This window comes from Anopheles coluzzii, chromosome 2 (assembly GCF_943734685.1).
Source record: "Anopheles coluzzii chromosome 2, AcolN3, whole genome shotgun sequence".
Classification (NCBI taxonomy): domain Eukaryota; kingdom Metazoa; phylum Arthropoda; class Insecta; order Diptera; family Culicidae; genus Anopheles; species Anopheles coluzzii.
In genome coordinates this window covers 106,308,902-106,336,311 of record NC_064670.1, presented here as the reverse complement: position 1 = coordinate 106,336,311, position 27,410 = coordinate 106,308,902, and the positions used below count along the sequence as shown (strand labels likewise).

Genomic DNA, 27,410 nt, shown 5'->3' with positions numbered 1-27,410 from the left:
AATAATGTAAACTGAAAATCGTAGGCTAGTTTTATGTGTGGTTTTGTATGGAATGTATACATGATTTCAACCTCCAATTGTCAAACTCAATACAAAAAGCTGACTAGAATCGTAAAGGGCTCCATTATTAAAAAATTATCTGACAAATTGCATTGTTGTTAGGCTAGTTTTCATAGTCTGAGCAAAATCAATAGCTTTCTACTACCAGTAGTAGTAACACCATATTAAACATTTTTTCTGTTCAGGGGGGAACAGAAATAATGTTTGATATGGTGTTACTACCTCTGCTAGTAGAAAGCAGAGTGATTAAGGGGAATTTGTATGATTTATTTACCTACTTCAGTTACACTACCATGCTAACAAGATTCCGGTACTGCACTTCACAAATAAACTGCCGCGGTAGAAGCCGTGGTAAACAATTCATCCTAGCAAAATCCAGCAGTGCAGGCTGAACGATCGTTTGCGATCGTTAAACCTACACACGGTGTGCAATTACCACTCATCACCGTGGTGCTGCACTGAAAGCCGCTGATCAGCAGCGCCATGCATCGTAAATATTTCAACTTCTGATACAGCCCAGACCGATGATTACCGTCGCTCCGGTAAGAACAATAATCTTTACCGGGATTCCGCAGCTGATGATCACCATTTCCATCAGCATTTAAGCACTAACTATGAACACACAGCACACAGTGGATTGGTCAATTTCCTTGGCGTGGACAAGCAAACGGATTCGAGCACCGCAAGCACCGCCATATCCTGAGCGATGAGCGCGGTATGCGTATCTTCAAAGCAACGTGGATGTAGCGCACGCCGAGCCGGGGCTACGTTAATCGCGCGTCCTCCGCTGCCAGTGGTAATCGCCAGCCACTCGCCAGGCAGATGAGGGTGAAAATAAATCAGGGTAAAATTTACGACCGCCAGGCTCGTGGCCCCGTGACGGTGCCTGGCTCTTCCGCACTGCACGTTCCGCACACACGTTTTGGACAGTGATGGAGCAGAACGGTTTGATCTGGTGGGTTTTCGCGGGTGTTGCGCGAAGTGCTGAAGCGTTCTGTCATCAAAGTGAACGTTCGGCTTTTGATAGGATGCAGATGGGTGGGCGTGAGATGTGTGCAAGGGAGGGAGGATGACCTGTTTGATGTTTCTGCCCTGGGTGCTGCTTCTACTGGCCGGGGCGCAATGATGCGCCAGGCCAGGCGTGCGCACGAGTTTGGCAATGGTAGCGTTGCAGGAAGTCACGTTCATCTTGTCGCTCGCGATCATGCGAGGGAGTTGCTCTAATTAGCTTCGGGGGTATCGCTTTCAACAGTTTATAGCTAACCCGACCATATGTTGTCTCTTGCGTATGCCACACGTCAGTGTTCAGGCCCGCGAAAAAGGTTAGTGATACGTGATCAGCTGCGTGGTTGGTGTAATAATGATCAGAGCAGCTAGTTCAATATGTTAAAAATGGACAAATGATTCAACGGTTTGTCATAAAAAGAACTATGTAAGCTATATTCAGCTGTTGCTCATTATAGAATGAAGAAATGATGTGACAACGGTAAATAGCATTAGTACAACAACAGTTTTTTTGCAAAAAGGCTACGAGGTAATAGACCCAACAAATGAAAATTGAAGCCAAGAGCTACATCAAAGACTGTGCTTTGAAGAGACATTTTATTCAATAGTAGACTTCTCCAAACAAAAATTGGATTTTTTTGTGGATTAAAGACTACTTAACTACGACCATAGAACAATTCAGAAATTAGGAAGTTCCATTGATAATTATTTGACGTATAAATATAAACATTTTAGATTGTTTATAGATGAAGACTACAACTCACAATTTGCTTAGTTACTTTCACGCGGAAACTCCAAACTCTAACTAACTCTAACTTTAAGGTATAGAAGTACTCGACGAGAACTGAAATCTTAAGGTTTTGATCATTTATCTTCTAGAAGTGTACCTAGACTACATCACACATATTTCCAGAAAGTTTTTATCTTTTTGTGGCTTGATTGGATTAATACATGAAGTCGTTACTTACTTTGACAATGTCCTTTGTAGGCTACCATCAGGGATGTGATCTCTTGCCGGCAAGCACGCTTCTTTAGCTGACACTCCGTTTTGTACGTTCGACCGTCTGTGCCACAAACTGGGTTGTAGAAACTAGCCTGATGCTGAGATTGCAAGCAGAGCACAGAAATCAGTATCAATAATTAATTACATTTCACAACAATGATACAAAGTGTCTGCCAGAGCGGCAAAGCTAAGCAAAGCTTACCATAATTTCGTTGCCCCACACATCCTCGATCGGTAGGCCCGGGTGCTTGCGATTGCGTCGCTGCTTGCTGTGATAGTTCTCGATGAAGAAAACGTCATCCAAATAGTTTGGCTCGCGGCGCGGCACCCGCACCGCGGTCGCGTTCTGCTTGCGGCCGACCCGCGGCACCCGCAGCAGCTTTGGCTTCCCGAACGCGACAAACGGTGCCACGGTCGTGGCCTTTCGGTGGGTTTGTTCGCTCGTCGTCTGGTTGCCACCGCGCACCGGCACCGCTGGACTCTTCCGATGGTGGCGTCGCGTTGTGTTGGGTGGGACCGATGTCGCAGCATCAGCACCGTGTCCTTTCGCTGCCGCACCCTTACTGCCGGTGGGATAATTTAAAGCTAGCCCGTTCTGCTGTAGAACGATCCGTTCGCCACCGGTCCAGCCGCGTCCCGGCACGGTGCAGCCGGCCGCTGCCGGACCGATGCCCGCCACGGTGCAGTTGCCGGTGGACGGGGTGCCTTTGGACGTGCCGCTACTGCTTCTACTATGCTTACCGCTACTACTGCTGCTGCTTGCACGATTACTGCTAGCACTACTACTATGGCTGCTACTACTACTCACTAATGTCACAGATTCCAATAAATTATGCTTCCTAGCTTTAGCATTATCCTTCGCGCCGTGCTTGGCGCTCGCTCTTTGGCTGCCACCGTCGGCTGGCGGCGGTGGTGGTCGGTTCTCACTTAGGCTAGTCTTTTTTACACTCCTGCCGCCCTTCTCCGGGCCCGTGTACCGGAGCTGGCGCGGTCTCGGTTGCCGCCCGGCGTCGGCGAAATACTGTCGGTGGCCGCGCTGGCTTTCGCTCAGGTTGATCACCTTAATGTTTTGCTGGTGAAAGCGCGGCTGCTCCTCCTGCTGCTGGTGCTGCTGCTGGTGCAGCTGATGCAGCCGGTTGTTGCGTCGGGGTGTTTGGGGGCGCCGTTTGTTGCTGCCCCCGCTGCAGCTCGGTGCACAGATGCACTTCGGGCGGTTGCGACGCATCACGCACCGTTTGTTCGGGCCGCATTTTGTCCGATCGCAGGTATCTGAAGGAAATTACACAAAGGAAAAAAAAATCAATAATTATTGTCTTTATTCAGCGCTCCTGTCTAACTATATTTGTCTTCTTAAAATGGAAAAATAATACCAAATTGTAGCCGAACTGTTCGTTAAAGTGTTAACAAATCTAAACTTACAGTTGGTAGATTCATTTCCAATCGTAAATGCTGCTTCAAAGGATACCTCCAATTTATATGTTTAGTTACTGTTAGTTCTTCTGTAATTATAACGACTTTTCCTAATATCGTTAGCTAAACCTCTATCGCTCAATTGCACCATTTACTAAAATTAGCTCCCTTCACCTTCAGCCAACAAAGAGACACTTAACGTCGGCTTGCATTAGTATGCACACCTACTGCACCTACCTAGGCATGATGTGCACTCCATCCCGTCGTTGAACGCGTTGAGGAAGAACAGGCCGACGTCGGGAATGTCCCGTTCGCTGTAGCCCTTCCCACCGCTGGCACCGGCCCCGCAGCAGCTCTCCCGCGTCACGTTGCGTGCGAACAGCTGGCTGCACTTTCCCGACGAGTCGAACCGCCGCAACCAACAGGTACCCGCTGGGGAAGGAAGAGAAAGGGTAAGAAAAGACCGCAGTTTAGTTTGGTTTGTAGGAAGCAGGGCAAACAGGCGCAGGGCAAACCCTGAAATGCAATCATCAATAACGCGCCACCGCCACCGCGTGTGGTTCAAAGATCGCACCAATGCACAGGTCCGCAACAGGTCCGTCCGACGAGTTTCTCAGCCCGCCGCAAACGGTTCACACGGTAACGGCCGGCTGGGTGCTTGATATTGCAAATAGTGAAATCATAAATTCAATATAATAGATGCCGCGATCAATTAGCCGAACATAGCGACGGAAATCGAACGGAATCGATGCACCGCGCACCACCGTACACGGTACAGCACGGTGACTGCCAAATGGATCGTGGCACCGGCAGCAGCTTGGCGACGGAGACCACCACCGGTCAACTCCGTGTGAACCGCAGTTCGTGTGGCCGCGGTCAGATGGATGGGAAAAGGGTTACGGCGCATCGGCGCACGTGTTGCATCTGGCGAGCGGTTTGTCGCGTTACAGGTACGGGGTACGGCGGCTGCCGCTGCTGCGGTCTCTTTGATTGAAACCGAAGGAGCATCCCACCACCCTCCCGTGTCGGCCCGGTTGCACAACCGTGTGCGGCACCCGATACGGGGGTACGGCGAGCTGTTGGTTTGAATTTTGATCAGCAGTTGACAAGCATCCGTATTGATGGGTGGTTTTGCCCGTATTGTGGCTCGAATGCTGCGGGCAATCGGTTTGGGTTTGATAATTTAAGCCATTCGTCATGAGTGTTTGAGATGTTAGCTACACGTGTTTGTACAACTTCAATCTGTGTTCAGTAGATAATATCCATTAATATTGAAAATAACATTATTTCCAATCAGATGTTTTGCCATTGATTTCAAATGTATCTTTTTCTCTTTGAAAAATCAATAAAACTCCTAATTTGAAAGCGAGTTTTGAGCAATCGTGCGTGATTTTTGACAAAAAAACACCTTTTGTAACATTCTTGTAAGAATTTGGGCTCTTTAGCTCTGTTCATTATTGGCAATTAATTACAACAGCTTCGGTAATAATTAGCAGTAAAAATTCACGAAAGAAAAGGAAAACTTTGTCCGAAAACTAATCGCGACGAAACATTGGTGCCGTGACCAGGATAACGACGAATCTGGTTTCTTAAATTTCGAGGTCACATTGATCTTGGTAGATTGCGTAGCGACTAAAGCAATTAAAGTTACGTGCACGCGATTGTCTGTAAAATTAAGAAACCAAATCCTTCGGTATCCTGGTCACGGCACCAATGTTCGATCTTACGATTTCGGATAAGTTGTGCTTGCGCGTTTCACCGGCGGTTGTGGCTTGTTGAGTTGCAAAATTAGAAGAAGGAGATTTATGCTAGAACTACACTTACACCTATAAACTATTTGACAGAGCGGAAAGCTAAAAGCTCAACGAAACGATCTTCGTGTTTCGTAAAACACGATCAGATGACAGAGCGTTCGTGTCTGTATCTCAACAATATAATTTGAATCACTGATTCATTTTCTGTTTCTATTGAAACTATTGAAACTATTGAATCTAAACTACAGGTTACCCCCGATATATGATTGTATTTGGGACCGAAAAAATGTCCCAAAGCTAGGCGTAAGTCGTAATAGTCGTATGTCGAATATCTGTGAATATAAAGTTTATAACCGAAGTTTAATAGTCGAAATCTATGATATCGTGTATTTATTTAAAATAATGTTCGGTGATGTATTAATTTTACTCCAACAGCCGTTTACACGTTATAGATATTCAAGATTGGGTAGTTGTGGAATCTTTGGACATGTGTGTGTTACGGTTATCAGCACAAAAAAAAAAATACATAATATTTTTTCACAATGACAACTTTTAACTGTCAATATAAAAATCGTCGTATCTGCGAATCGTCATAACTCGAATGGGTCGTATCTCGAGGGACGCCTGTATTGAATATAAATGCTGTAATTTTATATGAAAGCGTGATATGTTGTATCAAAAATGATGAATCATGATTTTGTCTAGAAGTCACGTCTTGCTGTTGGTGAAATTCCTATTTTTAAACAGCATTAATTCATTAATCTATTAATGAATTACACCATAAAAGGCCTTAAAAAGGCAGAAATGAGCTACAAGGGAGAAAAAGAAAAAGTCCAATCCGTTGAAATCATTCCTAAGAGGTAATGTTTTCCCATTCACTGTTCGATATTCATCGCACATCGAAGGACAATGGGGTCCATTGGGGGCCATCGTTAACTTTCGATTCGATAAAAAAGGCGAGCGTGCAGGAAACTGGCTAACCTTTCCACTAATATCTATTGCGACAGTCGGCAACAGTCGGGTAATGGCGGCACAAAACATACTTTTTTCCCCCGTCCCGTATGCACCTGCATATGCCGTGCACGTGACTCCCATTTCCACCGGTTTTGCAATCCGTACGGTTTTCTTTGAGCCCTGTGCTGTGATAGAGCGGCGCCATTCGTGTTGGGAATGGGAAATGAGATGGAAGCAAGGAGCAAAAAAAAAAAGAAGCATAACCCATACCCCTCGATTGCATACATCCCGGACAACCATCGTTATTAGCGCGATCGTGTACGGTGTGCTGTGTGGCGAAGGAGAAGCAACCGATTCTGATCGCGGCCGTAACCAATTATCGTGGGTATAGATTTGAAATGTCTTGTTTGATTAGGCATCCGTCACGGTGCTTTTTGCTGCACTTCTGCCTATATTACCGAGCAAACGGCACAATAGCTCATTAATCTTGCACCATGCACCTTTCCATCAGGCCGGGAAAAAGAGAGTGTATGTGTGTGTGTGTTCGCGTATCGTAGATAAAGGAATCGCCGGTGGTATTTTAATGATCTGTCTTTTTTCCCCGCTGCCGTTGTATTCCTATTTCATTACCGGCTCGTTTCTCGATTTATGTGACGGCGTATTGAATGGACATCGTTTGTTAGAGAAAAGCGGGCTTAGACTAGGCGAGTCTTAGTGCGCTGGATCGATTGTTTCCTTTGCTATCGTTTCAGCTGCAGCTGCCTGTTGCTTATTAACCTCCGGGGGTAGGTTTTTTATGCTTTATTGCTTTGCGCGGATAAATCTAATTCATCGAGCGAGTGTATGTTATGGACACACATTTCCATTCGAGCGTGTGAATAAAAAGTTGAACTATTTCCACAACTACAGCGCAATACAAACAGCAATCGGTCTTTCAGCAAGCATATTGCTGTTGATTTTCTATTGCCATTCGAACGATCAGCTTGTTCGACCACCCATCGTCCTTAATGGCCGTCGAAAACCTGATCGTTTTGCGTTTCGCAGGAGCAGCACCATTTCACATTCAATTAATGTGCAATCAACCAGCAAATACAAACATACACATACACACACACACACACACATGTACACACACATAAACACGTACATAAACATAGAGCACCGTTCCTGATCGGGTGGTTGGAAATTTTGTGAATCATCGGCCACCGACCGAACTCGCGGTGCTCGTGTGACCACCGATGGAGGCGCACGGTCCGCCAAGGTTAATTGTTTGAAAAATGCATTTTTATCCCCGGAACGGTGTCAATTAACGGTAAACTAATGATGACCTTAGTGCCCGGTGGCGGCCGGCACAGGTTGGCAGGCCTGTGCCTGCCTTTGATGTCTTTGACAGCTAACCGCGGACCGGTGCACATACGATGCGACGGAGATGACGGGCTCCCGTACATTCAATTAACAAAACGGCCGCGCGATCGGCAGGGAAGCGAAATAGATTCAGTTGCGCAAAAAGAGCGGTGATTCGGGGGCGGCCACGACACGGCAGGGCCACGGCGATCAGATGTGATCTGTGATTCTCCACACACACACACACACACACACACACACACACACAGACACACAGAAGAGGTAGAAAATGGTGGTGCAAAATGGTAGCGCACGCAAAGAGTGGCGCGAGTAAAACGAGTGAGCTAGAGCGCAAAACCCCTGCGAAGTAAAACATAAACTAGATCGCGTTTCAACTTTGTATGCCGTGCAGGGGAATGCGGGGTGGCCACCCGTCCAAATGGACCTGTTTTACAATTTTACGACTGTTTGGAATGCACAACATCGCCGCGCAATGTTCGGCATTTGGTCGGCGGCGATTGCGATACCGTATTAATTATTTCATTAAAAGCTGTCTCCATTAGTAGAGCGATCAATTTTTCTTTCCTTTTTTCTTACTGAACAGAGCCCGCTGCTCATTATTGTTTCATGTACCGCGCAGCAGTGTGCTTCGGGGTGATCGGTACATCGAAACTGATTGAATCGCTATCGCCTCGCTCGCTTTCGCTCTCGGTCGCGGTCGCACTAGAAGCACTTTGCTTGATTTGCTCCGCTAACGCCAGTACGTGATTAGAGTGTTTATGGTTCGCGTTTGCTTTGTCGGTAAAATTTGAAACATGTTGCACGTATCTCATTAATCGGGGCGCATTTTCACTTTTTCTCACACAGAGTGCGGTGCATTTTCAATTGAGTATCATTCATTGCAGATATTTTCATGCAACATACGAGAGAAAAAAAGAGTTAAGTAGTACAACTCACAAGAGTTCAGAAAATGAACGATTCATTTTGTATTTAATTGTTATTTTCAGAGACCTTTAGTTACCAAGTTTTTGCTCAATATTTCATTTTCAACATTATTTTGTATCTTCCGCAATGGTGCGCTCATTTTCGTGCGATCTTCACTTGTGGATATATTCATAGCTAATGCATGCTAATGCGCGAGTCTAGCACGTGACGGCAGTAATGTATATTTAAGCATCTTTAGCATTCGGATTTGGTTTACTGTACTAGTGCGTCATCGATCACCATGCGTCGAATCTCAGTTCATGATGACGTCTTTTTAGGAGGCAAAATGAAGCGTCCGCATTGACAGCAATGTTGTGCAAGCCATTACCGTTATAACATATTTTATTTTTCTTTCAAACTTATCCATCAATGCTGACACTTTTAGCAGACGAAACTAGACTTATTTAATTGTCTTACATTTTTAAGTTAAGCAGGCATTTAATTATAGTTCAGGTAACATAAACGCTTAATTGTTTGTATTCATGAACTTTAAAAGGATTGAATATTGAATGAGAATGTTTTGTACTGCGAATTAAAAACCAAAATCAGAAAGTGTGTGGGAATACAACACCATTGCACACTGCAAATAGCTGAATGCTTGAAAAAAGGAAATCTTTTATAAAGATGAATTGAAAAAAAGTTACCAAACTAAAAGATTGGCGAGGTGAAGCCATTCAAACTCCTCTTAGAACCGTTTACCATTTATTACGTATTTAAAGAAAGTTTTGTTTGAGATTTTTTTGTAAGTGACAGGGTTTTGTCCAAAAACTTCGTCTAAAACCGTTGCTTTCTTGTATCTGGAATATAGCTTACATGATTACTTGAGCAATGGCGTGCGGTTATGGATTTGTGGTGCAAAGTTTTCCAGCCCCAAGCCAGCCTGGTATTAGTCTGTACTTCCTTCATTTTCTTCTTTTGTTTCAGCTCTTACCACTGTCTAACACAGCGTGCGTTTAGAGAATGCGAGCGTGCCGGTGAAGCACGATGCAACGCACCATTTCAATTAGAAGCCGCCGGTTGTATGCAAAAACTTTGCAGACGTTCAGGGAATCTAAGCGGCGCGCGGCCAGCCTTTCCGAGCAGGCTTTACGGCTTCCTTTTTGGCTGACCGAGTTTTATTGCGTTGTCGGCGCGAGCTCTAGTAGACAGTGAAGTGGGCAACGAAATATTTACACAATTTTCGCCCAATGGAGACGCCTAGCAATGGTACATATGATTCACGATATTTTTTGTTTCAAACCTGTTCATAAAAGAATTATATGAGAAATATATGCGTAATTTTGTCATATAATTCTTTTATTTTATTTTTTTTATTTTAAAACAATGTAAAAACAATTCAAAAACTTGGATTCTGAGTTTGAAAAAGGTAAAACCAACTTACATTGATAAATTTAAATTGTTGCATGCTTCCGTTTAGCAGCCCATTTTTTGGTTTAAATCAGCGAAGAAAAATGCATTATAATTTCTCTAAAACTCATATGATTTAAATATTCCAATATGAATATAACAAAACAACATAAATCACAACTGGAATCGAATGGCGTTCTCGAACCGTTTGTCTTAAAGTGAAAAAAAGTTAACGCCAGCTTACGCCGCAACTAAAAGGAAATAATTATTCATCTTCAAAGGTGCGTGTAAACTCCTCCCTCAGGTGAAAGAAAGCAAAAAAAAAAAGAAGAAATAAAAATCGCACAATCCAGCCGCAAAGACGCAAACCATTCCCATTTCTTTTCTTTTTGACGCTTTGACAACTGCGTTATAATGATTCATTCGAGCCGATCACCGGCCCGACGCTTATGAACGTAGAGCGATGTAGAGCGAAGAAGCAAAACAACAACAACAAAAAAAGCATCAATCACTGCCAATTCCAGTCACGCTTTCATACGCAAATGAGTGCGAAAACGCATTGAGCATTTTCGGGCTTTCATTGACCGGTTGCTTTTGCGCCGTCCGTCGTTCATATTTCATACGCTTCGCACTACGGCACAGGTGGTGGGCTGGACCTGTTGAAAGGTAAGAGCCGGAGACCACAGATCGGCCGGAATAACACACACTGCTGCACGCTGCGCCTTCGACAAATGGCGATAAAATCAGGCAGAAGAAGCCACCATTGAGTCGTTTGGCAGTTTGCACTGCCTGTGCAGCTTATTATGATGCATTTGCGCAGGGCTGCGGCAATTCGGCCATTTCGAGTGCACTTTATGCATGTGCCGTATGCATTTCATTGGTGATTTGGAGTTTTTGTTTTGTGTGTGAAAACGATTGCGTCGTTGTTTCCTTTGCCTTTGCATCACAAATTCATTGAAATAAAATTTAAATTCATCATCACACCAACATTCACCCTGCCCCAATGCTGCTGCGTCATAAATTAATTGAAAGTAGTCCTACCGTCCTGCGAGGCAGTTTTTTTTCATTCGGGAGGGATTGGCTTTATGATGCAGCTAAGCCGTAAAGTGTGATGTTTATGCTACCTAATCGTTTTAAACAATCCAACGACTTGTCGCAACCCGCCCCGGAACGGCACAGGGAGAGACGATAAAACAGAACCTAAATAAATTAAATGCGTACGGCTGGTTCGCTGGGTTTTCGGAGACTTGGTGGGAAGCAGGATGGGTCCCGTCCCGCCGCGATGCGCGATGATACACTCCCCTATGTACCACCAACCAGCGGAAAATGGCGTTGCGGTCAATTGGCCAATCAGAAAAACGGCAACCGTGCACAAACGCCGTGAACGTGACCGCGACTTGCGACTGACAAATTGCACTTACCGCGCAGTGCCGTACTACGGGGTTGCCAGCCTACACGATCATTCAGCAGGCCACACCGCTCACCCGCGGTTAATTGAAAGGGAGAACCAATTTGTAAACGCGAACAATCGCAACCGATCGCGGCGATCGCGATCAGTTCCCGGTACAGCCCGGTACAACCTTTTGCTTTGATGTCGGAGGACGGGGCGCGAGAGCCTTACGTTTGCACAAATTGTACACACAAGATTTATGGTCTAATCGATAAGCAGGCAAGTCAGCAAAGCAAGGCTAGGCGTCGCAGGCGCATGTTAACCGCAACCGATCCGAAATTAGGCATCGAAATGGTCATTGAAAATTAAGAATAAAAATTGCATGCTACGGGCAGAACGGCACACAACTGCGCGCTCAGGTTTATTGATATGCCACGCGGGGTGTGGGCTGACGACATTGCGTGGGAGCATAAAAATGAAGGTTTATTGATCATAAAAACCGAGCACTCGATCGCTCCGATCGCGTCTGGTACGTGAGGAACGGGTGATCTTTGTTTGGAGCCAAAAAACAACAAAACCAGCGCATCGATTTCGGTGCATTACCTGCTGTCTGGTGCGTGTTGTGCACCGTGGGACACACGAATCACGCAACACAATTACCAGGAAATATCAGTATAAAATGCAGTCTTGTTTTTACAACTTTCGAATGATTTTTAAAAACACATTACGTTGACTTTTATAGTATTTGCCGAGTTTTGAAGGCAAAATGTGCTATACAAATTTTTAAACTAAAAAAAAATGTTAAAAAGGATTGATTTAATTCATAAATTTTGAACAAAGAAACAGTGATAATTAAATAAATGAAGGGACTATAAAAGTAAATAATCATACTTATTGTCACATCAATATCGTTTAATTTCTTTTCCAATTTTTAGTACCATTGTATCATAAACATTGATATAAATGACCTTAAATATGGCAATAACATCAAGCGTTTGAAATTTTCACACAACACAAAAGATGTAGAGCTAACAAAGAGCTTAATAACCTGAAAGGAATAGCTCTTTACCTTGTTGGGTTGGAAAGAAAAATTGCAGAATTAGAAATTGTTTCATTGTAGCAAGCGTAAGCGTCAATTCACCTCAAACTCAACCCCAAAGCCCTCTGCCGCCACCACCGCATCACGAAACCGACGGAAGGGAATGCTAGGAAAATAAATCTTAAATTGCACCAACTCCACTCGACCCTTGATGACCGGCGTGGCTAGATCGTCAGGTTCGTTTCGCCGCCTAGGTGCCAACGGCGACCATGTGCCGCGACCCGCAAGCAAAGGGTATCGCTTTCCCTTGGCAGCATGACCGGCAAGGAATTGGTTTTAATTAAGTTCCACCAATTGCTCGACAATGATGTAAACTGATACTGGGGTGAGGAAGGGGGGGGGGGTGGGGGGGAGGTTGGGTACCCTTTTGCGCATCCCTTTGGCTTTGGAGAGAGCACTGGCTGGAAAAGGAAGTTCCGACATCCAATCAGTGTAATCAACATCAACAACATAATCATTATCATCAGCGCATCGGCAGCTACGGTGATCATCATCTCGTGGGGCGCACCATTGTCATCCGAGAGCACCAGGGGCTACCGGCAGCGACCGAGAGTGCGCCATCCCTTTTGTTGGTTATTATAGACATCATAATTGAAAAAGTACAACTCAATAATAATCGACCGATCGTTGAACAACGAATTCCGACGGCGACGGCGGACTGCTGGAGATACCACAGCAGTCAACCTCACACTCATCCCAGCACAGTGGCGGCGTAACCCAGTAGAGAGAGAGAGAGCGGACTGCATTCAAGTGTGCACACTCTAAATTGTCTCCCGCAGTGGTTCGCGATCGCAACCGTTGCGCAGCGCAATGCGTCGAGATGTGTTGCGATGCAATCGAGCTAGCAACGGAGCGTGCAGATTGAATTGTGCATCTCGGTGCTGCTTGAGTCCGGCCGGTGACTGTTGACGAAACCTACATACCGCACCCCGGGTTTGTAGCGGTAAAATAGTGATACAATTCCGACCGGTATGTGCCCCTTTAGTATTAAAAAAAATACTCCCCTTTAAATGCTCGGGGCTTTTGTTCGTTTCCTGATTAGGTGTGACACTTTGCACTGAGGGGCACACGGGTGTAATAAAGCGTAGCACCTTTTTTCTATCGCTCTTTATGCTTTTTTAAACAAGTTTGTAGGTATGAGCCGTTTAAGAAATGATACTTTGTTCCATGTTCATATTGTTCTGTCAACTCTATGTATTTAAAAGATAATATATAATTAATTGAATTTTAAACCAATTCTTGGAATGATCAGTTATGAGAAATACACAGTAAAGCCTTTAAACTAAGTACGAGAAACAGTTGGGAATAATTATAGTACCGATGACTAAGAAGAATAATTATTTGGGAAGTAAGGAGAGTTCCTAGACCTTAATTTAAGACAGTAAGATTCGACGAATAAGTTGTACTACTTTTTATCACAATATCTGAACACATTTTGATGAAAAAGACTTCTTTTTCTTCTTCTTTGGCACAACAACCGTTGGTCAGTCAAGGCCTGCCTACACCACTAGTGTTTTTCAGTGGCTTATTGATTGTCCATAGCAGGATAGGCATTCTTTAATTTTTGGTCCTTCGAACCGGATTATTTCCAATATGAACACCAATTCAATTTTTTAATGGAATCTCGAACACTTCATGTAACAAGTCCAACAGACAATGTGAAGTTCAAATAGAGTTATGATTTGTTTGACATTTGTATTGCTTTACTTTTTATTGCAATAAGCGACAACTTATTGGCCATCACCAGAGCAACAATGAAACCAAACCTCAGTTTATTCCATTTAAAATGTATTGTGGGTTTATCTCAGTTTCTGGTTTAAATTTTAAGCGCTCCAAGCACTCCAGTAACCTCAAGCTAATGCACTCAAGCACTACGGATCTATTACGATTGTGCATTTGCAAGTTGTGCATGATCCTGTTTCTACACCCACCATGATGGCAGCAATGCAATCGAGAACGGATTTTACCACCACTGTCAAATTCAATCGCTCCCGTAGCCACAAAACGTACTTAGCTCTGCCGGTGCCACTCGAACCCTCCTCCGGGTGCACTTTCGTGCAGTAGTAACAGTACGAGCCAAAAATTTAGAGTGAAAGCTTACACAATATTGCATTACAGGTTCGATCAATCTTGCCTCCCGCATTCGACTGCACCCGGGGGAGTTTGCGATTTTGCGCTGCACTAAATTGACTAATGGTTTATTCTGTCCCCGATTTCGGTTTCAATCACGGAGCGGTACTGGCACCCCGATTGCAATCGGTACGGAACGCTACCATGGTCGTTGCTCCACCATGTCAGCTTTTTGGCGTGGCCGGGGATGGGAGGTTGGGGTGAGGCGCCTAAAAGCAATAGTGTGCCAAACCGCACCGAAGCGTTACCGCAGCCGGTGTGCATTTACGAATTGAATCTTTAAAGCGATGTGACAGGGAAGAAGAATGCTATTTCATGTTTCATTCAGCAGTGGTTTGAAATACAGAATAGGAATAGAATATATTTAAATTATTGTAAGGTGTGTATAGTTTATTTGCAGAAGCATTCCCCGTTATTTCAACGTTGCTCAATTTTGCTAATTAAAAATATTTCATTTTATCTCTAGCAAATCAATCGAACCCGCCTTAAGCCCGTAGTGCTCTTAGCGCACACATTATCCCAAGCAGATGGTGTTGCGGTCCCGACGCTACTTACACCATACCGACACGACCTGTCCGATCCGATCGGGATGCAAATGCGACCGAAACCGATGCATTTACTGCTAAACCTCGCCTGGCTGATGCAAACGAACTCTCCCGCCGTAATGCAATCACGGGATAGGTAGAAGATGCAGCCCAACTCTGCAGCAGCAGCAGCAGGCTGCAGGTGAGCTACATTCGTGCAAACCTCGGCAAAGGGGTAAGGAGCGGCACGCGGTGGCGCGACGCTCGTAAAAGTTGAACGAACGCGTCGGGACGAACGTAAATTGAGTTTTGCAGCACACCAGCGCTACCCAGCGGTAACTTTCACTCGTCCAGGTCCACGTGTCGGTGCGCTCCCGGGCAGAGTGGAAAAATCGATACATCATCATCGTACGGCAACCGTACGGCACACTGCCACCGTTCGGAGGGATGGCAAACCGTTAAGCGAGCGAGGTAGAAGTAAATCAATGGTTCTATCTGCACCGCGTGCGTGCGCCCAATGCCCCTCCCGCTGTGTCCCGCGAAACCCGGCTATCGTTTGGCACAGATCAGCCCATCCGGTCGGTATCCTTGAGCGCGGCGGTTCGGGTAGCTACGGTGCGGTTCGGTTCGTTAGTCTATTGACTGGGCAAAGATTGATTTACAAACATGCACACACACGGTGCCGCCGGCGGGGTTTGGCCCGACCGTACGATTCGTAGTAAACTTACTTCGTCAAATTACTACGATAGCAACAGGTGGCCTGGAAACCGTACGCGCTGCTTCAATGTTTGTCGCTGTCTTTTCTGTTTTATTTCTTTTTATCGTTTTATGACAATTGTAACACACGTTTAATGAACCGTTTTGCTCTTCTTAAGCACAACTCAGGTGTGAATTGCACGCGGAATTTGTCTCTTGAAAGGGGGTTATTTTATATGAGTAATTGGTTCGATTATTTGCGTGTAGTTATGTTCGTTTTCCACATGATTTGAATAAAAGAGCAGCAATATTTATTCGGGCGATAACATTGATGCCTAATTATTATATTAATCATCTGTCACAGTTTGTTGCCGATCCATATCGTCCACTTTACTTCATATTATATGGCAAAGAGTAGAGTACTTCTCCAAGTATTTCCAGTTATTCTATCCAGTTCTGAAGCATTGGTTATATTTACTTTTTACTACACCAGACGATTGATTTGCTTATTTAAATTACCATTAACAGATTCAACATTGAAGCGTTGAAAAAACGTTTTTTCGTGAAATTTATGAAAATGCCAAAGCCAACGTCAGTCTGGAATGCAGTAACGCATGAATCTCTGTATTATAAGAAACAATTGAAATGAGACATGAGTTTCGATTCTGCGAATTGAGAAACTCGCAGCAACATTTTCATTAACTTTTCAAATCTTGAACCGAAACCTGACCGGATCCTTATCCCCAGAAGTCTCCAGTATGTATTTCAAGTTAGAAAAAAGTTCTCAATGTATCAAATCGAGCTCTAAATATACTCTGTTTTATGACATGAGTATAGCTGTATTATGAAAATGTTATTTCTTCTCGGTCAAATCTAAATCCAAAACTCACTGGACAAAACTACAACCTGTGATTTAAACAAGATAATGAACAATCAACTTGACGTATCCAATTTTCGTTATAACGAGGTCTTCGTAAAACACTGAGACGACACTCATAACGAATTTTGAAGATAAAATATTAAACATAAAACGAAACAAAAAAGCCAACCAACAAAAATCATTGCGAACGGGCGCCACCTCATACGGTGCAATAACGACATTCCAGCGCATAGCGGTCATCCGCAAGCCCGCTGCTTTGCGCAAAACCAGTAGCAACGATCATGTCAAAACGATTTGTTGTACGCAGCCAGCTTAATGTTTGATGGCGCCTTTTCGGACGCCGCTAGTTTGGACCCGTCGCGACTAGTTGACGACGTTATTTGACGCTTTTTTTTGTGGTGCGTATGTTTTCATACATTTTGTTGTTGTTTTCTTAAAGGTTGCCACTCCGTGGCGTCCGTGGCGTCCAAACGGTAGCATCATGCTTAAGCGAAGATCTCGTCGGTAGCAGCAGGACGCATCATGATGATGACATATTCCCAAAATAAAAACCCTCTCTCTGAGTGTTGTGAGCTTCCGCTTCTCATTGCTTTCTGAAGATGGTGGCATTAATTTGGCCCGTTGTGAGCAGGCGTTTTTTTTTCTTCGTGGCCAAAAGACACTTAAGCACCAGTCTCACTCGGCAAACACACACACGGGTAAAAAGGTACGCTCTGGACGCAACCACACGATATAAAGATGTTTATCGGATGTGATTAACGACTTCCTTGCAGGGACTTAGGTGACCTGCAGCCACACTGTCCTTGGCACAGGGTACGCCGAGATAATGATGGGGAGGTTTTTAGGCCCTCGAACAGGTTCGCAAAACCCCAAAGCTGAATCAGTTGTGCTGATCAGTGCTGACGAGTGTGGTGGAGGTGAATCCCGAAACGCACAACACATCGGCGAATCGAACCGTCGCTTTATTTTGCACTTTAATTAGCCAATAAAACTATCAGCCAACAGTGGCCAACGTGTCAAGCAAAATATTAGCAGCATGTGTTTGGTTGTTCATTTAATGGGGTTGATTAAACGTTTTTCAATCGACGCTAACCATCTGTTAGCGGCGATACGATCTCATTTACATCTCCACAGTCTCCTTTGGCCCCAAGTGCCCCGTGCAGGTGATCTAATCACAGCGTTAATAGTCGCTACCAATAATCAACGCACAACGTGGGCCAAATCGTTAGAATTATTGTGTAGCCCAAGTGCCAACAGGCGAACCGGTATGGACGTTACGAGAAGTGCTGCATTTTTACCCTTTTTTTATTTTTTACTTTCCTTCCTCCCGTAAACCATCTAGTCCAGGGCACCAACAAACACACACACACACACACACACATTCCGGCCGGTAATTGATAGGGTAGCATTCTGCAGTAATTACATAACACATGTACTTCGGTATCCGACTTATCGCGTATCGCGTTTACCATACCCGGTGCCCCAGTGCGAACGGCGGCGCTGCGAGCGTACCGCTGCAGCACCACTGCAGCTAAGTGACAAACTGGTTGACAAACGCGCGTCAGCAAATGCCTGCGTGGAGCTGGGAAAGGTTTTGTGCCTCTAACCAGGCAAATTAGTCTCGTACGAGAGGGAGATTAATTGAGCGTAATTACTCAACTAGGCATGAGTAAATACGAATAAATCGCTGCCCCTATTATCTGCGTGCCTGCGTGCGGTTCGGGCCGACCCGATTGGTTTCCGTTGCGGGTTGGGCTTTTTTTTTTTTTGCTATGCTGCTGTTCGAAAAATTACTTTTAAATTTAATTAAGACATTATTTATGCATTAAAGTTTGCGCTTCGGCGTGGGTCATTACGGCCGTCTCCTGATTGGGGTAGTGTTTGGGTTACTGATTAGGGTTGAATATCGCATCGGTAGGAGGTGAGTGGGGGGAGGGGGGAGAGGGGGGAAAGAGTATATAAACAATACATTTCCATGCAACGTGCCACATTACTCCAATCAAACGTGATGCAATCGTATGTAATACATGCAGCAAAAAAAAACTGCCATGCCTGTCTTCGCTCACAAGCAGCAACACAAAAAAAAAACAGCACCAAAATGTCTTCAGCAAATATCGATCTCACGTTTGGCAAAATGCAACGACCAAGAAAAAAGAAAAACCAATTCACCCGACACAAAAAAAAACCTCCCGCCAGACAAATATCCTTTCGCGACCGTCAAACTTCCGCCGATGCAAATTCAATCATCAAATAAATAAAACCACCTCCCGCCTAATCGCAACCTCCCCATTCCCGTTTCTCTTTTCCATTCCGACACTCATGCATTCACACCGTCCTATAAGCACATATAGCAATAAGATAACAAAAAAAAGAAACCCGGCTCGCTCAATATGACCGCGTGCAGAGTAAACCATGTCACGTCATTCTGTCTGTAACGATTCCCACTTTCTGCCGACCCCCCAAACCCCTAAACCCCTAAATCGGGGTTGAAGCAAATACTTCAAGGTCACATTTGGAGCCGTGGCTGCATAGTTACGGCAAAGTACCAAAGAACCAATTGTGGCTGCGGTGTAAGTGGGGGTGGCATATTCTTTCACCATGTGATAAATGTGCATGCGCCTCAGAGTGGTGTGGGAGCCGGGTAACGCGGGGTGTGTGTGCTCGCTTTCGCAGCAACAAATTGGTGGCGAAGAAAATATTGAACACCTCCGGCAAATCGTCTATATTTACAACGAGCCCGACTGGGGGACATCTCTATCGGCGTTTATTTGTGGGAATTCCATTTTGCGATGGTCACTGTGTGTGTGTGTGTGTGTGTTTTTTTGCTTTTGCCCTTTTCCCCTGGAGCGAACAAAACCTGAGGTGCTGTTTTCTAAGTTTCGGGCACCAAAAGCCGTCGCGCCAAAAGTTAAGCAGACAGACAGCGGTCGGCTGTCAATATCGCACGTTGGTGTTGACGAAGGTGAAGTAACAGAAATCAATTCACCGGTTTTTTTTTTTTGGCAATATCTAAGCGGGGAAAACGGTGTGCAAAGAAACCCAAAATCGGCGCCGTGATTTATGGCTAATGCATGCTGCCAAATATTTTAACAGCGGTTTGTTAATTATTGTGAAGAAAAAAAAGGTTGAGGGCGTTTTTTCAACATAAATGTTTGATGATTAATGTGTTAAAAATTGAAGGGAATTTCTTGGAAAAGGTAAAATCAGTAGCACATTGTTTCTGTTTGTGAATGATTCATTGTAGCCAACGAAACAACAATTTGGTTTATGTGTATGAATGTAATATCATCTACTTTCACACATAAGGCTTTCAGGCTTTTGACATGAAGTTATCAACTATTCATAGCAATATTTTATCGTAATTTGTCATTTAATTTATTTATCATATCTGGTGAAGCAGGAAAATATTTCAAAAAAACTATTTTTTGCATTTTTCCTTAATTTATTTTTGAGTTTAAATTTTAATAATTTTAATTTCAATCATACAACAGTTGCCACCTAATTTTGGCTCTAATGTATCAATTTTTGACAGTACGCATCAATTTTTGGCTCTAACGCACCAATTTTTGTCTGTAAGTCATCAATTTTTGACTCTTTTAGGAATTTTGATAATTTTTAAAGATATTTGAACAGAGTTTTGACAATTGCTATTTTAAATCACATAAACAATACAAAAACCGTGTAATTTGATTGTTTTTTGAGAAAAATTAATACATTTTTATAATTTCTTAATCCATTGCTTACACCTAAAAAAAGCCAAGTTTTTTTGCCTCGTTAAAACTTTCACTGATATTTTAAATTATATCAATGAAATTATTCCTTACTTAACTTAATTTAAGTTATTTCAGAAAACACTGCTTCAGCAAATTATGTTTAATTTTTTTAATTAAGCAATTGACTCATAGTAAAAAATTGATGACTTAGAGACAAAAATTGATGCGCACTGTCGAAAATCGATGCCTTAGAGGCAAAAATCGCTGTCAAAAATGTGTACCTTGTGAGACAAAAATAAGAGAATTAGAGTTAAAAATTCAGCGACAATGACTGTAATTGGTCCATCTCCAACTCCTGAACCACTTTCATCTGCAATTGGACGCTGCATTCACGAAAAGCGAAACATTTAAATGGTACAAAACGTATGGAAGGAATGCATCCATTAGGACACAATTAACTGCATAATTTCGAAACAATAAAACAATAAAACAAAACCCATGTTAAATGAAAGATAATACTGCACAAAAGCAGTGCCAATGCACCAACGCAACGGACAATGGTGGTCATAATAATAAAAAAAAACTCTCTGGCGACTAACGCTTCACTTAAATTGTGCCCCTTCACTCATCGCACGAATCACATCATCATCTCGCACCAGGGCTGCTCTCGTATGCCGCGAGATAAACCATGGCGACCTTGAAAACTGCAACCATCAAACACGTTCACTCCCGCCATTCCAGACACTCCCTTTTCCCACCCTCTTTGTCTCTCTCTCTCTCTCTCTCTCTCTCTCTCTCTCTCTCTCTTTCTTTTTTCGCTTCTTTGCTTCCCGGCTGATGCATTTACACACGATGCAATCGACCCGTTGCAGAATAAATAAAAGAAAAAACAAACAAACACCACAAAAATACACACATACACGGCGGACGGTAACAAGGCCAGGGGATGGTGTGTGTGTGTGTGGGCGCGTGGAAAAACATCGTAATCCGATTGGGCAATAAGCAAAACACAGACCTTCGTAACAAAACAGCACCGCGTCAACGTGGAAGTCAAATGTGGAGAAGATCAACAGCAGAGGTGGCGGTTGTAGGTTGGTCCAGGCAACTAGGAGGAATACAACCTCCCCCCCCCCCCCTCCACACCCTCACACAACCCCCTTCCAAAAATAATGATGCACACAACGCTGGGGAAGGAAAAGAAAGAGTGCCACACTCATAACAATAACCGTATAACAAGCGCAAAAAAGAGCGCACACACATGGTTTAGAGTCTGTTCACCCGCGAGGGTGTAGGCGTGAAAGATGCAAACGAAACATAAAAAAAAAAAAAAAACAAAAAACACACACACAATTCGTGATACAAAGAGCAAGCAGAGGAAGTGGAAAAGAAGAGCAGACAGAAGTAACAAAATCAACAGCAAAGGAAGAATGAATAAAAAAAAGGTTATACTACTACGCGAGGCAAAAGGTGCGAAAACCAAGCCAAAAAAAAAATCGATTCACGACCTGGTTACTTTCAGTAGTGTCGTGTGGTTTTTATTTCTTGTCGTTCCACCGTTTGTACTGCACTGACAGGGAAGCATCACGGCTTCACGACACTCGCGGCCTAACGTGCCAAATTCCCGCGTTGCGTTGGTGGTTGATCCGTGCATTCTTTTCGAACGGCTCGAACAGAGAAGCGTGGCCAAGGAAGAACAACAGCAAAGAATATCAATCGACCGATTCGATGGGTCTGATGGAGCGGGGGCTGCTGCATATTGCGTGCAGAGCAAACTAAACCGGGCGCGCAGTCATAACACGCGGGCGCGATGATGATGCAAACGGCCACGAGGGCGGAAGCGAACATGGGAACATACACACACACACAAACGAGTCGAAAACTGGACAGAATTAGTAAACCTTCCATTCCCCCGCTCAATATTAACGAGGTTTTTGGGGGGTTCGTACGCGCTGTTCGTGCGACGTCTGGCTGACGGTCGATCACGAGTGCCAAGGTTGGCCCCCCGTGCGAGAAAATTGCAAGTTGTGAGATGTCGGGAAAGGTTTTTTTTCTTCTTTTTTTGGGGGTTCAAATTCTCTTTCCCAAATCGATGCTGGACGCAGAGCGCGTGTGTGCGTGTGTGTGTTTTTTTTTCTCTTGTTGCTTCTGTTTAGTAATTATTTTTGCTTGCTTTTTTCACTCGATACTCGAGTGTATTTTGAGCAGCCCTGCCAGACAGTGCGGTCTGTTTGGGTTAAGCTTCGCCCCACCCCGCTTGGTCGGGGCTACATCATCCCCTTTTTCTGCATTACACAATCGGATTTGTGTGTGTGTTTTTTTTCTTCGTCATGCTCGTCTGCTGGCGTGCCGCTAATGCCGTGTCTGGCGCTTATGTTTATGGCAACGCGAATGTTCAGCGAGTGATCGATCCAGTTGAAGTGACAATTGATTGGCAAAAAACTGGAGTTTGCGGCACAGTAATCATGATAGGGTGTGAATGTTTTTAGAAATTCCAGCTAGAGATGGATATTAATGAGTTGCGTCATGGTTTGTGCGAATAAAGGAACGAAAGAAAGTTGTCTGTTGCCAGCTAGATGAGTTACTAATATTAGGAAACGAAGTGATATCTGTTTAATGATCTCAGAATGAATGACAATCGAAAAACTAGACATGAATAATCAAGTGTACACTAAGCAGACTTGTTTTGGCACTGAACTGATATTAGTAATACATCCAACTGAGTCACTCAATACAAAAAAAGATAATTTAAAATGTAAGACATTTACAAATTTCATTCAAAATAATATGTTACGATAAAAAAAAAACAGATACAGATGAGTTTAATTCCAAATAATTATTGGTTTTATCCTCATAATAGTGCTTTAATTCAATGCACAATCCAAACAATATGATTATTCAGGCACAGCCCTGACAAGTGATCGTGTTAAACGAAACACGAGAATAGTTTCGTTAAGTTAAGAGCGTTCGGTTCGGGCGAAGGGTTTATACATATAAGTGGATTACGTGAAATAAAGTTTCTTCCAATTCTTCATAAATCTACTATTCTTAATTTCAAAGTTCCTCTCTAAAATACTAGAAGTAATGTCTTTGAAATATGAACAATATTTTGGTTACTTTTTCGGAAAAATATATTCTTCTATATAATAAATAAAATAAACAACACACAAGAGGAAAGCGTTAGGTATATACTAAGTAAAAATATGGCTATTTCAACCCTTTCCAAATGCAACAAAATGATAAATCCGTCTTTTCAAGCTTCACGGGGATTATCGTCTCAAATCTTTACCCATTGCTTGAGTGAAAAACAAACGATACGATCGCACAGCTAGCATGAGCTGAAAAAAATGCAATAAGAAATAATACCACCCCGGTGTCTCTTCCAGTACAAATCCCAAATGCATGGATGCAATATCGTGTTGAGTAGTGACAGGGAAGTGCAAAAAAACCAAGAGCTACACCTACTCTAAGAAGTCGTCATTCCACCGTGAGGATGTAAGAATGTGCACGAGCACAAACCATTGCGGCAAGTAAAGCACGATTAAGCAGAATTCATCCGAATTCAGAAGTTACACGAAAAGGGAGCAACTCCCAAAGCAAATAGACATCGATGCAAACCGGCAAGACGTCGTCGTACCCGTTGGGGCACCCCCTCCCCATGCTAAACGGTATCGGTGCTGGCTGTGAAATCTGTCTCGAAATGAAAACGACGTTCAGTGCTGGTGCTTCCGGTTGTTTGCCTTTTTCTTACCGGCGAGGTTTTCGCCCCTAACTGCTAACAGCCGAGTAGAACCAGCACAAGATGTCGAAACGCCCCGAAGGAAGTTAACGACATCTCGGTCCCCGTTTCTGGGATGGTTGGGACTGTGCGCGCGGTGTAGATGGGTTTTCATTTCCGGTGCCATCTTGTGTTTTTCACCCACCGTGGCCCAATTGCACTAGCAGCGTGTTTGTCCGAGTGTGTGTGTGTGAGAGAGATTTTCAATTTGCATTTAAGCTGCAACACGTGCATGCAGTTTTCGCCGCCTTAGTCGCGCTGAAAGAACGCGCCTCAGCGCTGCACCAGGAACGCTTATCGTTTTTCCCCACTGAACTAGTTTTCCCAACTGTGCTAGCCAGCGTATCACAGCTCGTCTTCTTTCCCCTCCCCCTGTACGGGAGTTGTTGTTGCTTTCTTGTTCATCGCCCTTTCCTTTTCATCGTACGCCTGCAAGGACCGAACTACTACTAATGATGCTGGCAATATGTGAGAATGTAGAAATTAGGGCAATATTTCACAGTGCTCGCAGTGCTGGGCGAGGGAAACTGCTGAGAGGGGACAAGCGTGGGGCAGTTCGACCGGTCACAGGGCGCGGTCGATTTTATTCTTGGGGTAGGTTCTGGGTTGCGTGTCTAAGTGTTGAAATCATGCCGCGCTCCAGCCGCGCTCGGTGCTGCGGTCGAACGTTGGGTTGCGAGCGGCTGCGATCGCCAGTCAAGTAGAAGTTGGAAGGTTGATGGCACTCTTGAAGCTGTGACGGGTGTGCTTGTGTGTGTGCGTGTGTGTGTGTTTGATGTAAAGGCAACCTTGCTGGTCTAGTGAAAGCATTACCCCTTAGTGACACAAGAAGAAGGGATAAAAATAGACCCCTTTTGAACGGAATAACTTGCCAAACGGTTGCAAATGATAAGGGGATACTAAGAATGTATGTAAGATCTTCGCCCGCAAGGACATATTTGTTACGATAAGGAAGTTATTTTACGCAAGCAAAGCCTTTTTTCCGTTAACAAATATTCTATGGTCACACATCTTTAGAATTATAACAATAAGTTGCAGTTGCAAAATTCTAAATTGTATGTATTATTTAAAGGAAAATTTTAAGTCTTCAGCGATATCCAAGACATCTACCAAAAATTAACTGGAATTCTAGCGATTGACAAATATTCAATAATAATTTCTCCAGCTATGTAGAACTTTGAAGATACAGATTCTAGAATGAAGCATTCGTTAAAAACCAAGACAACAGTATGGCAAAACACACTTTTATCTTAAACTATCCGTGTAATAAATAAAACAGGCGGAAACAATGTCAAAATGACTGCGTTTTGTGCTAATCCACCAAAAACACATTAACACCGCTCGAAATCAATTCACACACACATACACACTTTAATAGCATTACACCATCCGTTGCAAACAAGCCGAAACTGAAACAAAGCCTCAAATGACACGTAGTAAAGTGTGATAAAAAATTGCCCGCTCGCGGCAGCCTCTCGCCTCACTCTCTGCAGTCATGCACCGCGTACGGCAATCACTTTTACGACGGTCCGCGGGCTTTCGCACCTACCCTTTTTTTTGTGCGCGGCCATTGCAAACCGAATAATGCTGCATTCCGCCGGCACATTGACACTAAATAATGCCATGCAAAACATCTTGTACGTACAACGGCAAATAATCATCATAAAACAAAACAACAACAGCAAAAAACCCACCAAACTATCCTCCCCGTCCGAATGGACCACCGCCGCCAAGCCGCAACAGTACACGCTGTTCCCGTAACCCTCCCAATGACACAGCCACCCAACGAGCGCAGGCAAGAGTGGCCACTAACGATGCGCTTGCATCACACATCTGCGTCCCTGCACGGCTGAAGCGAGGCGGGAGCGAGCAGGCATCACTGTACGATAGGCGCGTGCCGCATTGTATCATGGTCGGACACTTGCGGGCGCCTCGCAGCGTCCAAGTCGATGCACTTTTGTGTGTGCAACAGCGTGTCCGCTTGTTGCAGTGTGTGTGTGTGTGTGTGTGTGTGTGTGTATATGTTTGTTCTCTTTGCGCGTTGCGTTTCTTCCCAGTCGCCGTGGGATGGCGCGATGCGCCAACGCGCGGCGGCGCCGAAAGTGTGCGACCGCAAGAGGACAACAGAAATAATTAATATCATAATCGGTTGGGCACATGGGGGGACGTGCAGCAAGGAAATACGGTTGGTACGGAGCGGGTGTAGTAATGAATGGTGCAACGATGCAGCAGACCAGCTTCGACGGCGAGAGCGATCTCGCCCCGGTCACGGTTTGCTGGCGCACTGGTGTGTACACTTTTCGGTGTAAGCGAACATTATTCATTGTTGTTGAATCGTTTTTCGTCGTTGTAAGAATGTCACAGGTGTATTGCTGTAAGATTAATCGATTTGTTTGCGGTGTGGCAAGTATGAGCTGAAGTTCTTATAAAATCAGTTTTAAGACAACTGTCTTAGTATTTCTTACAATACAATACATTATAGTACAAATGTTCTAATGCATCGTAGCATAGATCATAGCCTAGTTGAACGTTATGTTAAGCAGGGCATTTAAAAGGACATTTAACAGCATTTAACTGGTTTCTGTACTGTAAAATCATTGAAAAACGTAGGTCATTTTTTACAATATCGTTATTCAAGTAAAAGCGTTGAACAAAATATGAGCTATTTGACTGTAGGCGTTCGAAAAAATCTCTTCCAAAAGAGAATGGCAGGCTTCCCTAAAACTGCTTTGCGTATTACATTTCATCTAAAAGATAGAGAGAAACCAAAAAAAAACTGTAAATGCTTTTAACATAGAATTCTTTCCAAGAAATTTTTATTCAACTTTTAGTTCAGACCACGCAAATGTTGGGTGTTAAGTTGCATGGACCACAACCACAGCACTCTGTTTATAGTAAATATAAAACAGAGAGCAATAATTTGGTCCAATAAACGTATGCAGTGCACATACAAAGCCGACGACTACAATGCGTCGGTGTGCCCTAGAGGTGATGTATTCTGAAAATGCATTTACAAGCATGTTTTGGCATCAAAAATGCTACCGTTAAAAGGTCAAAATCCCCTAGGAATTCAATTAAAAAAGTATTCATTTTTCAGTAGGAACACATTATTTTCAATTCGGAAAACCGCTCGAATATAAAGAAAAGAGAAAGTTACCTCCCTGCTTCAAATCAAACCAACAGACCATGCACAGCCATGCCAGTGAAGAGCAGAATTTATGTAACGTCGCTGCACTCGAATTTCGCAACCGTAGTACCTCCAACTAGTACGTTCAGATTCGCTCGTTGGCAAAGGAAACTAATCATAAATATGTAAGCAATCCCTGCACGGCAAGGTGTTCT

The 27,410-nt window shown here is 43.9% G+C and overlaps 1 protein-coding gene across 1 annotated transcript in view; it reads right to left on the bottom strand.

The window, feature by feature from the left end:
- Positions 1-27,410, bottom strand: part of LOC120950301 (uncharacterized) — a 70,147-nt gene that overhangs the window by 25,331 nt on the left and 17,406 nt on the right. The window contains exons 3-5 of the mRNA XM_040368234.2: positions 3,716-3,910; positions 2,271-3,337; positions 2,034-2,166 (exon numbers count right to left, since the gene is read on the bottom strand). Coding sequence (XP_040224168.2) covers positions 2,034-2,166; positions 2,271-3,337; positions 3,716-3,910 — 1,395 coding nt within the window. The remainder of the gene's footprint in view (positions 1-2,033; positions 2,167-2,270; positions 3,338-3,715; positions 3,911-27,410) is intronic.